This window comes from Apodemus sylvaticus, chromosome 23 (assembly GCF_947179515.1).
Source record: "Apodemus sylvaticus chromosome 23, mApoSyl1.1, whole genome shotgun sequence".
In the NCBI taxonomy this organism is placed as follows: Eukaryota; Metazoa; Chordata; class Mammalia; order Rodentia; family Muridae; genus Apodemus; species Apodemus sylvaticus.
In genome coordinates this window covers 20,504,475-20,519,533 of record NC_067494.1, presented here as the reverse complement: position 1 = coordinate 20,519,533, position 15,059 = coordinate 20,504,475, and the positions used below count along the sequence as shown (strand labels likewise).

The 15,059-nt window shown below is 40.6% G+C and overlaps 1 protein-coding gene across 1 annotated transcript in view; it reads right to left on the bottom strand.

Annotated features, from left to right (window-relative positions):
- The window catches only part of Arfgef3 (ARFGEF family member 3), a 152,208-nt gene that overhangs the window by 127,127 nt on the left and 10,022 nt on the right, over positions 1-15,059 (bottom strand). The window contains exon 2 of the mRNA XM_052170033.1: positions 14,358-14,409. Within this exon, the coding sequence (XP_052025993.1) occupies positions 14,358-14,409 (52 nt within the window). The remainder of the gene's footprint in view (positions 1-14,357; positions 14,410-15,059) is intronic.

The window sequence follows — 15,059 nt, the reverse complement described above, 5'->3', positions numbered from 1 at the left end:
AGCTAGCAGTGGTTCTAATGAAATAGTACTTACTTCCCTCATGTGACTGGCAGACCACAGGTAAGCTCTTAGCACTGGTAGTGTCCTGATCCCTTGCCTTCTCATTAAATTTCCTTCTTTAAACCACAAACAGCTATTGATGTTCCAGATAACTTATCTATATTTAACATAGATGGAAAGACAAAAGGCAGAATGAAAATCCCAGGTGAAGAAAGGAAGTTCTTTTGAGAAGGAAGAAGTATTTCCAGAGATAGGGAGAAATCTGAAAATGTAGGACTGTTGGGAAACTGTAGGCCAGTTATTTGTTTGGCTGTTAGAATCAGCTGACTAAAGGTGAGTCACTGCTGCTTGCACATTTCTGAAAGCAGATAGAGCGATCCCCACTGCACAAGTAAAGTGACTTGAGCTAGGAACTAAGATTCATAGTGAATACAAGGGTGTGAGCTAGGACCAGTGGGTGAGTGATATCTCATTACCATGGGTTCCTATTCCCCATATGTAAATCAAGTGTGCTTCCAAAGTTCTTTCACATCTCAATGCTCACTGTAGAAATTCATTAAAGAGCTAAGTCATATTCCAGGCTTGTATCCTGTGATTTTTGGCGCACTACATCATGGATCTCCTAGAGCTGGACTGAAGTCCTTTTTAACAGACCCCATCACTTCCCATAGTGCTCTGGCTCTCCTCAGACCTTCTATCTTAAACACAACCAAGAGACTCCTTGCTTGAAACTCCTCTGGGTAGATGGCCAAGCTGCTTAGCAATCCAGCAGAAGAAATCTCTGGTTTTCCAGGGACAACCTAGTAATTTTATCCTAATCATAACATTAGGTCCTTCTGTGTCCCTGGGGAGGAAAACACTACCCAGTGGTTATGAGGAGTCACAGTGAGTGAATGCCCCATGCACTTGAACATGAGTGTTTTCCAAGGTCATTTTAACTGTGTTTATGTTCATCATCATTGGGGTAAGAATTGAGACCTGCATATCTATACACATGTACTCATACATACTTGTACAATCACACACAAACACAAAATATTGGCTATATTTGCTGTTCTTCAAGCAAATGTCTAATGCAGACAAAGTCCTGTAGTCACATAATGTTGGGTATCATTGTAAGTGTGGCAAAGCAACACATTGCTGGTAATACAGTGCCTTTGGGGGTGATTGTGTCTAAGGCAAAAATATTCAGTTTTTAACATTGAATTTCTAATGAGAACTTCTTGTCTTGAAATCAAATAGTGCTGGACCTGAATAAGCTGTTTCTGGCCAGTCTTCCCCTGATTTTACAGGACAATAGAGGGAAGTATGGTGTGTGGTATGTTTAGTGTAGGAGCTAATAAGGAGCTAAACCAAGCCTTCGGCTCCTCCCCAGCACCTATCTTTAACATGTGCGTACTATACAGACTCTACAAGGGTGGCCAAGATTTGGAATCCTCAAACACATTTTTGCATAACGTTACAGTTTATGGAGAAATAAAGTTTTACATCACTGTTCTCAGATGTTTCTTGGCAAAATAAATTATTTGGTGGGATTTACGTCTCTAATGATGACTGAAGGAGTTTCAATGACTGGAGAAAGAATTAAGAACTTTTAATAGAGGACAGCAGCCATAACTTTAAAATGTTTAGTCTATATTGACTTTAAGTTACTTAGAAGTTAACAGACTACATATATAAATGATACACACATACACACATATGTATATGCACATATAAACAGAATACATATATAAAACAGAAATACTGAATATCCACACGCCTGGGATGAAGGAGAGAATATCAGTATGCTACATCTAAGACTCACACCTCATGTATGCCAGAGATCGCTCAGTGCTCCTCCTGCTTGAGAAGTGCCCAACATTTACTTTAGAACCAATTCCTTATCCTATAGAAATAAAAAAAGTAACTGGAAGCAGACCATCAAGATGTGGCTGCCACATTCATCAGGGGTATCCAACGTCTTAGCTCCTGGGACACCGTGGATAAATAATGTCTTGGGTCATACATTAAAGCAAAGAGTGTCCAACCTGCAGTTGTGGGTTTCTAGAGCACACATACATATTTTTAATTGTGACATCGAGATACCTTCATTTGTTTGCCATTGTTATGATAAAACACTGGCCAAAAGCAATTTGTCAAGGAAACGTTTACAGATGACAGCCCATCATCATAGGAAGTCAAATATTCCATTGTCTTCAAGTTATATCTATATATCTCAATGTCTGAAACCCACCAAGGCTTCCCTTTATATTTTCATCAAATACCCTGTTACTAATCTTATTTTCTACAGCTAGGTTTCTTTTAGAGTTTAACTAAAAATCTGGTGGTGAATCTGGCAGCTTTCTCTAGTGCCCGACAATAGGAGCGCCTATACTCTGACCCCACCCTCTGCCCTTTCCATTCTGGCTGCACTGCTGTGACAACAGTGTACACTGCACACGGCTTCCTGGATTATTCCCGACAGCTGCCTCTGAGATCTGCATACAAAAACCCTCTTGTGTTTGAAGAGTTTTCTCCCAGCTGGTAAAGACAGAGAAAAACCAGAGCTGGGCTTACAACGAGAGCAAGCAACTGAGAAGTTATATTTTCAGAGGGCGAAAAACCTTTTAAGCATAATGATTTCCTCTGGATTTCATTGGATTGAAAAACTAAGTTTGCTGTATCTCAAAATACAATATATTCTAGATGCATTTATGAGCCCACTTTAAGTCTTCCCTCACTAAGTCTACAGCTCCAGTCATCTTAACCCTACTGGTGGATCCCTTTGAATTGCCCTCATAGCTGCTTCCCAGGGTCAAGGCAGCAGAAGCCTGGAGAATTCAGGGTCATTTATTCAATATTATAAGTTTTCAGGCTTTCCAAATAGGTATTCACATCAATTCTAAACCAGAGTGTCTTTCATCTTAGGGAATTCTGCTTTTTGAAGAGGAACAGTCTATTTTGGTCATTTCCTGGCAAAGCCATCCACATATACTAATCTTGATCCCTCTAATAGTTCACTACTTGCCTCTTCGTCTGAAATCAGGACACTCCTTCAAAGCTCTGGCTCCTTAAAAATTGGGCTGAAATTTGTCCTGATGCATGGTATGAAAATGCCTATTTTCATATCAGAACACTGTATTTTGCTCATTAGTGGTGGCAAAACAGCACGTTTGCCAAGGGGGGGGGGAAATTCAGAGATGGTACTTGATCATCAAATAATTTTCCATATGAAATAAAGTTCTCTAGACCTTAGTTCTTCCATAAAGAGGGGAAATGGGGATGATAAGGAGGGGGGTAGACAGACAGATAGGCTGTATGTTAAACCATGGAAGAGGTATTACCTTGCAGTCCTCAGCAAGGGGACTTTTGGAGTCTAGCTGTCCTAAATTGCTCTGGGCTGGCTCACGGGCCTCCTTCCCCACTTCAGCTCTAAGGATCACAGGACCTCACAGTTTGGACCAATACCGCAAGGGGCCAGCAAGGCCAGCGTTCCTAGCACCTAAAAGGGCCCCCAAAATGATAACTAAGTTTTGCAAGGTATTTCCTATCCATTCAGATTGAAGCACTGAAAGGCCACTGATTGGAGGGGAGAGAGGAAGAGGAGCTAAGGGGAGAGAGAGGCGGAGAGAGAGGCAGTGAGAGGCCAGTGATTGGAGGAGAGAAAGGAGGAGGAGCTAAGGGGAGAGAGAGTCTTGGTGGATGACTCCAAGCAGGGCAGAGGAGGAGATATGGATATCCAGATGGTTTCAGACATATTTCTGGTGTTTGGAGAGGTTAGAAATATTGGGATAAGACCTTATCATTGTAAATTGGCATTATGTAATTGGGAGTTTTATATACATAAAGATATCTGGTTAACTATGTAAGTTTAAGAGTCATGCTTTACTAGATACTTGGAAGGAGTGGGTGCTGGACCAGCTGGGACTTGGTGCAGAGGTGTGGCAGGAGGTACTCTTTTTTTAATTATTACCCTTGACAACTAGGTTTGACAATCGGGAGCTTGGGTGCTAATATGCCAGTACTTAGATGGGAAAATGTGACTTACTAAGCATATAAGAAATAATATTTTAACACAGTCTCAGACTCTAAAATAGGCAAAGTGAAAGTGGCATCAAATGCACTGAACTCACCTTGAAAAAAAGACATGGAGGCTTTTTGTAGCTACATGATACCACTAAGACACTGAGACTGATACAGCTGCATCTACAAGCACATACATGTACTAGAGGGTGTGTGCGCGCGTGCGCGTGCACACACACACACACACACACACACGCACACACGCGCACACACACACACACACACACACAATCTCACCTATATTTGAATATGCAGTAAAACAAAATATAAGAAGATAAAAATAAAGTGTTTGATAAAACTTTCCTAGGAGACAAAGCATAATTCTAGTCTTTGCAACAGGTGTCTACAAAAGACTGTGCCTGAAAAAGTGAGGAAGAGGGAGACAAATACTCCCTGAGCCAGAGGCAACATGGAAGTAATGAACTCAGCGTCACACATCAGAACCCACTTCTATGGATAAAAACAATTTCTCGGAGGCACACTTTGAAATTAAGTCAAGGATGCTGTTCTAAATTACCTATGCAATTAATTATGAAAAATGCTCATAGAAGAATTCACACAGCATACATCTTGCCCTATTCAAGTAACATGAAAAGGGTTACAAAGTAAAAATTCACATATTTTTCAATGGGAGGCTATATTTCCTTTCAAAAAGGCATCCCTTTACAACAAAGTGTTACAAGAGCATCCAACACTGGTTAGAAAGAAAGGATGAGGACCTAATAACTTGCTGACCTCCTAAAATACCTGCCAAGGGTGATAATTCCTCCATCTTAGCTCGGGCGGCATCTGCTCGTCTTTGCTGCTTTATTGCTTCGACTAGTGAAGACTGCATCGCTTTAAAAAGGGCTTTGAGGTTGGGCTATGAGCCAAAAGTTTATAACTGAGGCTAATTGAAGTTTTGCTTATCAAAGGGAAGAGAATGGAAAAACCATCAGGACAGATTTGCCACTGACAGACACGCAGGGAAGAATCTGCCTGTCCATTAGTAGGTGTCTAGTGTTGCCTCGTAAGTTAAGCCAAAGCGGACAGGAAGATCCAGTCTTCCCAAGGGGTGGGAAAGTGGAGGAAGCAATCGATCTGATGTAGAAGACAGGTTTCTGCTTCAGCATGGCTCAAAACCACTCTGAATGCAAGGAGCTTTCTCCCTGCATAGGAGTCATTTGTGCCCAGCGCTGAGGTGCCATTTCACTCACCTATTTAGCCGAAATTGCTTTGGGGGTGTCAGACTTTTCCTAACAAGATTTTATTGAAAGGATTCCCACTGTTCCCCAGCAAAGCAGACAATGTCGCCCCACATTCCCCTTCATACTAAGATCAATAATTCTCCCCAAACAGAAAATCAGCCAGGCTTAAAATAACCAATAGTTCTTAAAGTTCCTATTGTTTATTTTCCTCCTGGTAAAAAGCCAGCAAAACTCAACAGAGCTGGGCTCAATAAAGGTCAACCACATTTACATTCGTGTGACTCTACAAAGAGAAGTCAGTTGTGGCAGTGAAGAAAAGAAGTGGGTAGCAAGCATGAGACATTGTAGCAATGAGCTTCTATCCAGAAGTGCCACTGCCTGGAATCTACCTGGAAGAGTCTTAGAGAAGCACCTGCCCTACACATATGCTAATATCCACTCTTTAGTTACCTAAGCTGGTGGCCTGGCCTGGGATCCTACAATGCATCCTTTGCTTCTTCTGCTCTACAAGAGTCAATGAGGCCCTCTTCACTACATAAGGCAGCGACATGGGGCTGGGAAGATGGCTTAGTGGAGAAAGCATCTTGCTATGTGAGCATGACTGATGACTTGAGTCTGAATCTACAGAGCCTACAGAGAGCGAGACGTGTTTTCACTTATCTCTGATTTCAGCTGCTCCTAACAGCAAGGTGAGGATGAGAATCCCCAGAATTTTGTGGACCAGATACTCTGTCATACTCAGTAGGAAAACAAGAGACACTGTCACAAACAAGGTGGAAGACGGGCACCAACACTTGAGGTTGCCTTCTGACTGTCACACATACACAAATGTAAGAAGAAAAAGGAAGGTGGAGAAAGGCAGGAACTGCACTGATGGGACCAGAACTGCCTCCCCACAGTAGTGGTAAAGATTTCTCTTGCCATTTTAAGTCATGGTCCTTCCCAGTTGATGCAGGGAGGTGTTCCCAATTAAACTAAAAACAAAACAAAACAAAATACATCATAAAACATGCAGCAGTTACTCCAGGACTCAAAGTATAGGACTAAAATGAAATGGGTCAACATAGCACAAAAGCCATTAAAAGGAAACAATACAAAGAATGGAGAGCTATGATAGATGGATCTTTTCAAGCACAAATGCTGACAAATGCACTTTCTTTCACCTGCATGGAAGACCAATAGGTTCCTAAGACAAGATTAGGAGGAATGCCTGTGTAAGCCTATTAGCTGCACGGTAAGTCAGAACCTAATAGGCACGCTAAAGCAGAAGGCTGCGGGAAGAAGTAGGATGGAAGATACACAAGGACAAACAGGAAGAAAGGCTTTAGAGGCCTTTCGGAAGTCAACCTGGCAGGAGAACGTAACTAAGCTAATGCTGGTTCCAAAGAATTATGGCGAAGGAAGGGAAAATGGCAGCCGACCTAAGGCTGGAGAAATGGGTACCCTTTCCTCAATGGGGTACTGCATCATACCAACCAGAGGGCTGCTACCAATGGTTGCCTTTTACAGCTTGAGGGTTTTCTTGACAGTCTCAGCTCAGCTAGACCAGTATGTTATAAGTGGCTTGGACTATAAGGCACTTCTGTATTTTAATGAGTCAAGGTCCTTTGTTCTTCTTTAAAATCAGAATTACTACACATGGAATTCACCTTGGGGGTTGGGTTAGGCACTTTCCAGTCCTTGCTCCATTCCACTTCTATTCTAGAGTCACTCATAAGTTGAAAGAAGATGTATCTGCCAGAGGCGCCCCATGTTTCATACCTCAAAGCTGCCAAGGCCAGAACAACTGGTCTAGAAATATTTCACCTGTAATCCAATGTTAAAAGAAAAAGCAAAAAATTTCAGGAGGCCATGAATTTCTCTTTGAGACCTATTCAGAACTGAGGAGTTTATAGTCAGCATCCTCTGGCATGGAATATGGATTAGTGTCCTGACAACTCCCACTCCCACCCCACCACTAAGATACATTACATTGATCAGGGCTTTCTTGGGTCAAGTAGAAGACAAGAGGTCTAAATCTATACTAGCTGGGGGTCAATGAGTTGGGTATTATGTTTCTGAAACTATTCTTTGAGATATGCTTAGTCAGAAAGATATTACTTTTAATATCCATTACCAGAGCTGAGATTTGATTCTATTGGAGATTTCTCCCAAAATACTTTTCAAAAAGAATCTAGGGGATGAAACACACAGCCCCTGGAATGAATAAGGAGAAAGTTGGAGAGACATTTCATCCCCAGAAAGTTTATTAGGCACTAAACTGGGGCACACAAAAAAGATGGACTTGAGCATAGGATCTGATCTCTGAACCCCTAAATAACTTACGATGTGGTAGATACGCTCCATGGAAGATTTACCCCAAGAATACAGTGAAGCTGGGGGAGACAGGCGACATCTCTATCTGCCAGGGTGAAGAAAGACCTCAGCAACCTTAAAGGCCAACAAAAAGAAAGGCTGTAAGCAATGCACAAGAACCGGTCTTGATGAAGTGAGCGGCCTGAACATGCCCCACTATTCCAGAGTTTCATACAAAGGGGCTATTACAATGGGTTGTAAGCCAAGCACTTCTAAACCAGTTGTTCAAGTCTCAGCTTTGGTATATAAAGTATATATCATTGTCTTAGGGTTTCATTGATGTGAAGAGATACTATGACCAAGGCAACTTTTGTAAAAGAAAAAATTTAATTGGGGCTGGCTGAAAACAGGTTCAGAGGTTTAGTCTATTATCACCATAACAGGAAGCATGGCAGCATCCAGGTAGATATGGTGCTGGAGGAGCTGAGAGTTCTGTACATATTGATCCAAAGGAAGCAAGGAGACTGTGTTCTGCAAGCAGCCAGGAGGAGACAAGATTCCATACTGGGTAGAGCCTGAGAACAGAAGACATCAAAGCCCACCTACACAATGATGTACTTCCTTTAACAAGGCCACACTTCCTCCAGTAAATGCTACAACTCTTAATAGTGCCACTCCTATGGCCAAGCATACATCTATGGGGGCCAAACCTATTAACCCACCATGATCATCCTTGGCAAGAATGCTTTATTTCAACTTAGGATTGGCTCTCAGATATACATGTAGTAAAAACCAGGAAGTGCCTAAAAACACTGCAAGGAGCAGGATGTTTTACTAAACGTGGCTGCAGAAGGTTGACCAAGAAAGTGGATACCTAGTAGCTGTGGAATCGTCCTGGTAATAAGAATACCTAATAGCTGTGGAATCTTCCTGGTAACAAGAATGCAGGATCAGAACTAGAGGGGGTGAAAACCTTCATACTAGTCTTAGACACAATCTAAGGAATCACTACATCTGAGGAAACCAAAATTTATTACCCCAAGTAAAATCAAGATTAACCCAAAAAATTATGATTAAAAAAATCTTTTAAAGACAGGATCTAACTGTATAACATGGTCTGATCTCAAAAAAGAGAATCTCTGTGGAAATCTGACAAGCAAGATAGGATTGGAAATCTGAAAACAAGCCAGATCCACCAATGTATTAGAGATATCCTAATAAGCCTGAGATATCTGGGCTTATTTAGATAGTTGTGTAGATTCGCATAGAGCCATGCTAATTAGAGTGTTCAAATTCACTGCTACCCAAATATGGGGTCTGTAGTCCATTGAAGAGAAGAAAGCCTGGGCAGATGGAGAGACAGAGAAATAAGGGACAGAGGACACTGGGAGAGTCTCTCTGTCAAGATCAACCCCAGGGAATGGCCTACAGATCAAGACCCATCTGAGAGAAGCAGCCATTACAAATAACAAATAATCCTAACAAATTGCTCACGTCTCATGCATGAGCTCCTGACCTTTTAACAGATGTAGAAGAGAAAGTGTAAAGTCTGCAAATTTCCAGATAAGACAGAATATCTGACTATTCAGGTAACTGAAGAGCCAAGCCCTCATAAGAACTTGTGAGTATGTGACAGTTTGGAATTCTGGGGAGTCTTCAGAGGGTATACACATGCTAAGGCCCCAAGAGTTGAGAAACTGTTGGTGGGTTGTTGGTTGGTTGCTGTTGGTTGTGGTTTGACAAGTAATTGTGTGTCCCCAGAAAAGGATGACAGTGCTTTGCAAGAAGCATAACATTGTTGAAGACATGCTACCCTAAGGGGGCTTAAGCTAGGTATTCCCTTCTAGTTAAGGTTACCACTGGTCCTGAAAGGTACCATTAAAGCTACCATCAGTTTGCTCTGTGATATAACCAAATTAATGGTAGCTTTAACAGTAACTTCAGGATTTCTTAATAATTGGGTTAAACAAGTAAATCCCAGTGTAGCCAGACTTTTGACTACCTTGTGGGTTCTGTTTTTTTTCCACCGTTTCAACCTCCTAACACTAGATAGGAGAGAAAAAAGACTAGAGGTGAAAGGGGGCATCGTTATCATTAGACTACTTCCTGCTGATTGGGACATCGAGTTCCTTGGGGCAAGTTTGATCTTGCCATCAGGATATCTAATTTCCTCTTGTTTCTTCTTTGCATATGACTACTTAACAAACCCTAGCCAAAAGCAACCAACCAACATTTCTCCAGCAGCTCCCCAACTCTCGGGGCCCTAGCATTCATATACACTCTGAAGAGTTCCAGAATTCCAAATGTCACACATTCGCAAAAACTATCTGTACCTGTCAAAATCACACCCCTGCTAGAGCACAGGGCAAATCATAGTCAGCCACTGTGGACAATCTGAAGCAGTCTTACATCCCACACCTGGGTTTAAAATGAAAACACATTCATAAAATATTGCTGTGTTTTTAAAGAAGCCAACATTCTCACTATAGCATACAATAAAATCAGTGACTGTGAGTGGCAGTTAGACCTGGTCAGAAGCATGTTATGCAGTTACTGATAGGAAACAACCTATTTTTAAAACAAGAACTAGAAATGGTGACCCTAACCTAGAGCATGATGAGCACTGTGGATGGCTCTTGAGTAAAGGGGCACTGCAGCAGAATCTTAGTGGATAGGTTTTATTCAACCTTCTACAAACACAGGTAAGATCTTGAGTTCAAGAAGAGGGTAGTAGGGCACAAAGGGGAGGAGACTTCAGACACCACATGGAAAGTCAGGGACCCTGAATGCTCATCTCCAAGGTCAAAAAGAAGACTAATAGCAAGAAGATGATGAAAATGATGATGAAAATGATCCCCTACTAACACATTTGGGAGATGGTCCATCCTATGGATGTGTTCATTGCACCTTACTCCATAGGCAATGTCTCCTGATGACTCCTTAATTTCCACTAGGGTGCCCCTCCCCCAAAATGTACTATGCATTCACCAATTACTTAAATCATGCATATTAATTTGCACTCAGGCTTGTATGAGAAGCATATAATTGCTTTAAAAGCAATTGCTTAAGTAGGGGAGGATAATACAACACAAGTCTCTCAGGGGTTCAGCATGCTTCTGATTTGAGCAGTCATGACTAATATGCACAAATGATCAAAGCCATATTTGTAATTATTTATTAGAATGCTCATACATTTAACATGAAAGCAATTGGTTGAGAAATCAAAAACGAAAGCCTAGCACAGCAAAGTGTTTGGCATTTCAATGATTCCCTATAACCCCATCCAAAACAAGTTTTTAAGAGATGCTGTCTCAAAAATCAGTCATCAGTCAATAAAAGCAAAACAACAGCAAAAAGGGAACATCAGAGTTCCTAGCAGATCAGTCAATCTACATGTTAACGAAGAATGGAATCAGAGTTAATGAGCCTCTGTAACAGTTCATCTTATCGCTTCCTTAATGATAACACAACATAGTTATTCACACTGTTGTTGATTCCATAACTCGTCCTTGCTGTAATCACGGCTTCCTCCTGTGTTCTACATGAGGCTTTGAAAGGCTCTACTACTGTGCCTCAAGCCTTCTGAAGCCTCCTTATACAAGTCTGAAAGTCTGTAATAAATTCAACCAATGTAACAGTGTTTCCATGTTTGTCTTCATTCTCCCCTCCCAGAATAAAAAGTCTCCAACATGAGCTCTCTGACATGTCTTGTTCATATGGTTCAGTGCCCTGCACAACCATACTTGATGGCCTTTGCTGTGCACATAAAACACAGTATTGCAGATTCTTCTATATACAAAGATGACGGTGTAGCTCGCAGTCATCGGGGTAAACACTTTGAACTATATTCCTAATAATGATGATTCTAGCTTAAGTCTCCTATAGACATATTGACCCACAATTCATCCTTTAGAACCCTTTCCTCAAATTCTGTTACCATCTCCTAGGGTATACAAGATAGTCAGCTAGCTATGAAATGAAGGTAAATAGCACCGGACATAGGAGAACCAAGCACATGTCCTTAGAGCCAATAAAATGGTATTGTATCCAACTCATGTGCTCCCCCAACCCCCAGCAACCCATGACGAAAACATCAGTTACCTTTTATTACAATTTGGTTATTGTGGTTGTTGGTGGTGTTGGTGTTGGTGGTGATGGTGGTGATGGTGGTGGTGGTGTTGGTGGTGATGGTGGTGGTGGTGATGATGGTGGTGGTGGTGATGGTGGTGGTGGTATGTGTGTATGTGCCTTGATGCATGGGTGAAGGTCAGAGGACAACTTTGTGAAGCTGGTCCTCTCCTTCCACATGTGGATCCTGGAGATGCATGCAGTTCAGGCCCTCAGTCAGGTGTCCTAATCCAATGAGGCATCTCAGGGGCTCCGCAGCTGCCTGTGGACAGGGCAAGCTAGACCCCGACTCTATGGCCATTGCAGTCTGCTGTTCTCGCCCTGAAGGCTGAGCTGCTAGCACAGACCCAGAACCACTTCAGCCTCATTTTCAGATCGAATAATATGTTGGTTTGAAAAATAATCTTCAGAATAGTGGTCAAGATGGTTTTTTTTTGATTATTTGGTTATTAAGAAAAAATTAAGATTTTGCTTCATGTATTTTACAATTAAGAGTTTTTCTAGTATAATTTTAATTATAAAGGCTATAGTTGTCACGTATTGGAATTATTTAAAATTTCAGTTAAACATATTGTCTTTTAAATGTATTTAATGAACTCTGTACACTACAGCAACCTGGAAACTGTTTTAAATGACTGAAAATAAGAGAAAAAAATCATCCTTAACAATAAAAAGTACTTTATTTTTCTCTTGTTCTCCTTGAACTCATACTTCCAATCTACTTCACCCACAGAATTTTTTTTCTAAATACAATATGAGTTAATGCTTGAAAGGCTTTTATGAATCTCCATATTATGCTTTTTGTAACAAAGTATGCATAAAATGATGTTTTTAAAAATGTCCTGGGACTATAGGGCTTAAAAGTGTTCGATTTCCTCTCAGTTTGAGCTATCATTATTAATGGATGTGATCGATCCAAAGAACAATAACAATTATTTATAAGAATGTTAATATCGTTAACAAGGAAAAGGCAGTTTTATTGGAAACGTTTTCTAATGAAATGGATAAAGCTTGTTGTTTCCCTTCAATTAGTTAATTTATCTATGAATGATTATTACCCACTGTTTGTGATAAATCCTGGCATGGCATCGGCTTTAGATTATTGTTATTATATGGATGTAAACAATAAGAAACCATGTCTGTATGTGTTTACATGAAACAAAGGTAACTTATCAAAAGATATTTTCATTTTTCATCTTGTAGCTGGATTAGGTCTCCTTCAAGTTTGCTGACAGTCAAGAAGTAAAAATTAACCAAATTGCACAAAGATGTGTTTTTTGGTTCTTATACCCATTTATTGTACCTACAGACTGGCATTTTCCCAGTTCTTATTGGTGGTATGATAGCTTTACATCCTAGGAAACTCACCAGAGCAGGCCAGGATGGTACCAGCTCTGCCTTTCTCTGTCAAGCAGAAGAGTAGCAGTGAAAAGTGAGAGGGGAAATCTGCTATGACAAAGTTAATCTGGATCAAATCAGTGTCAAGAAAAGGTATACACAGGAGTTAGAAAACAGGAAATGAATTCCCAGAACTAGTCTGCCTTTGTAGCTCTTACGTGGCCTCTTGGGACAGCTGGCTGCTAGGCATGTGTGTTGCCACTACCCTGTCAATTTGCAAGCGTTGTACAACTTTGATTAACTGGGAATCCCTACAACATGTAGATAGGGGAAATAATACATTGGTTTGAAGACAAATTGAAGAACAGGATTGAATCCTGTTCAGTCCACTTGAATGGAAATTCCCGATCAATCACTGTGTCCTAATGATATAGAAAATACACTCCATAAGCAACTGTAAGTTCACTTCTCATAATATCACAGGAAAACTTAGAAATAATCAAGTGCTTTAATAATAGAAAAACTGCTAGATAAATCAGGCTATAGCCATGTGATTAAAAATAAAGTACTTTAAAGAACATATTGGAATTTAGAAAACATGTTTCATATAGTATTAAGTTTAAAAAAACAAGCAGAAAACTGACAGAAAAATTCACATTCATTCCTATGTTCTATATGTATGTGCAAAAGACTTGAGAAAATCGACTAAAGTGGTATTGTCATTATTTACAGGTGTGTGATTGTGAAAATAGTCTTTTTTATCCTTTTGTTTTTTCCCATTTTCTACACAGGACATATATTTATCCCAAAGTAAGGAGAAAGAAGGAAAAATGTGTATAGGAAGGTGAGGAAGGTATAGAAATAGACTCGTGTCTCAAGAGCTGCTGCAGGTGACTTCAGATTGCCTTCAGCAAGAAAATGTCCTGTCAAACCTGGGGAGACAAATGAAACCCGCTCCAGCTGGTTGGACTGACGGCACTTCCCAGAGAACATACTGTTATCTGTGCTTCACAGGAAGGTGTTGTTCCCTTTCACTCTCTCATGTTAGCTTTGGCCATTTCTCTTCTTGCCCTGTCTCATCACTCACTAGTTACTTCTGCTCACTGACTTTTAGTATCACTGACTTCCTTCATTCACTCCACACACAGATGGAGGTGGATCAACCCCTCCCCATCTTGCTCCCCTCACGAAATATCCCACTTTACCTACACCAAACAAACCAACCACACAAGATAAAAACCTATGCAGCACTTGACGCGCTATAAACCAACAAGGCGATCCAGCCTTTGGGAAACCATAGAAGGCTATTTTTGTTCCTGCTGCATTGCAGTCACCATCTCTTACCTCAGCAAGTGGGGAGGGATCTTCACAACAGTGTCCAGGCCACTCAGGGTTTCTGTAAAAGAAGATTGTAGTAAATATTCAAAGACTATGATATCTAAACACTAAAATCTCTATACACTCTGTTCCCCCTTGGAAAATAGAAACTACCCACTTCTCAGTTATTTTTATTTTAAAATTCTTTCTCCATAATGGACCTCACTTCATTATTGGTAAAAGGGTTATTAAAAACAAGACCACATTTTTCTGTTAGTGGCAAGGAAAGAATAACAAAATCCCCAACCTAAGCCAGGATGCCAATTCATTGTACCATTGACCAAGATGCTACATTCTCCCATCAAAGAAATCAGAGCTGTTTGGTTGATGCATTTTAATCTCTCAGTAAATAAACTCATACAGGTGAAGACCTTCAAGATCACGAGGCACCTCATAGGACATGTGGTGATAATTTGTTTAGCAGTTTTTCTATTATTAAAGCATGTTTTGCCCTTTCTGGGTTTTCCTTTAATATTATGAGAAATACTGAAGTTACATTTGTTTATAGAGTCTGTTTGCTACATAATCAGGACACAGTGATTTATAAGGAATTTCCATTCAAGTAGATTGAACAAGAATTGAATTTCTATCTTTAAAACAAATCTATTTCTTCCTCCTGTCCTACGTGTTCTAGACATATGTATTGTAGACACTTCATGTTAACCACAT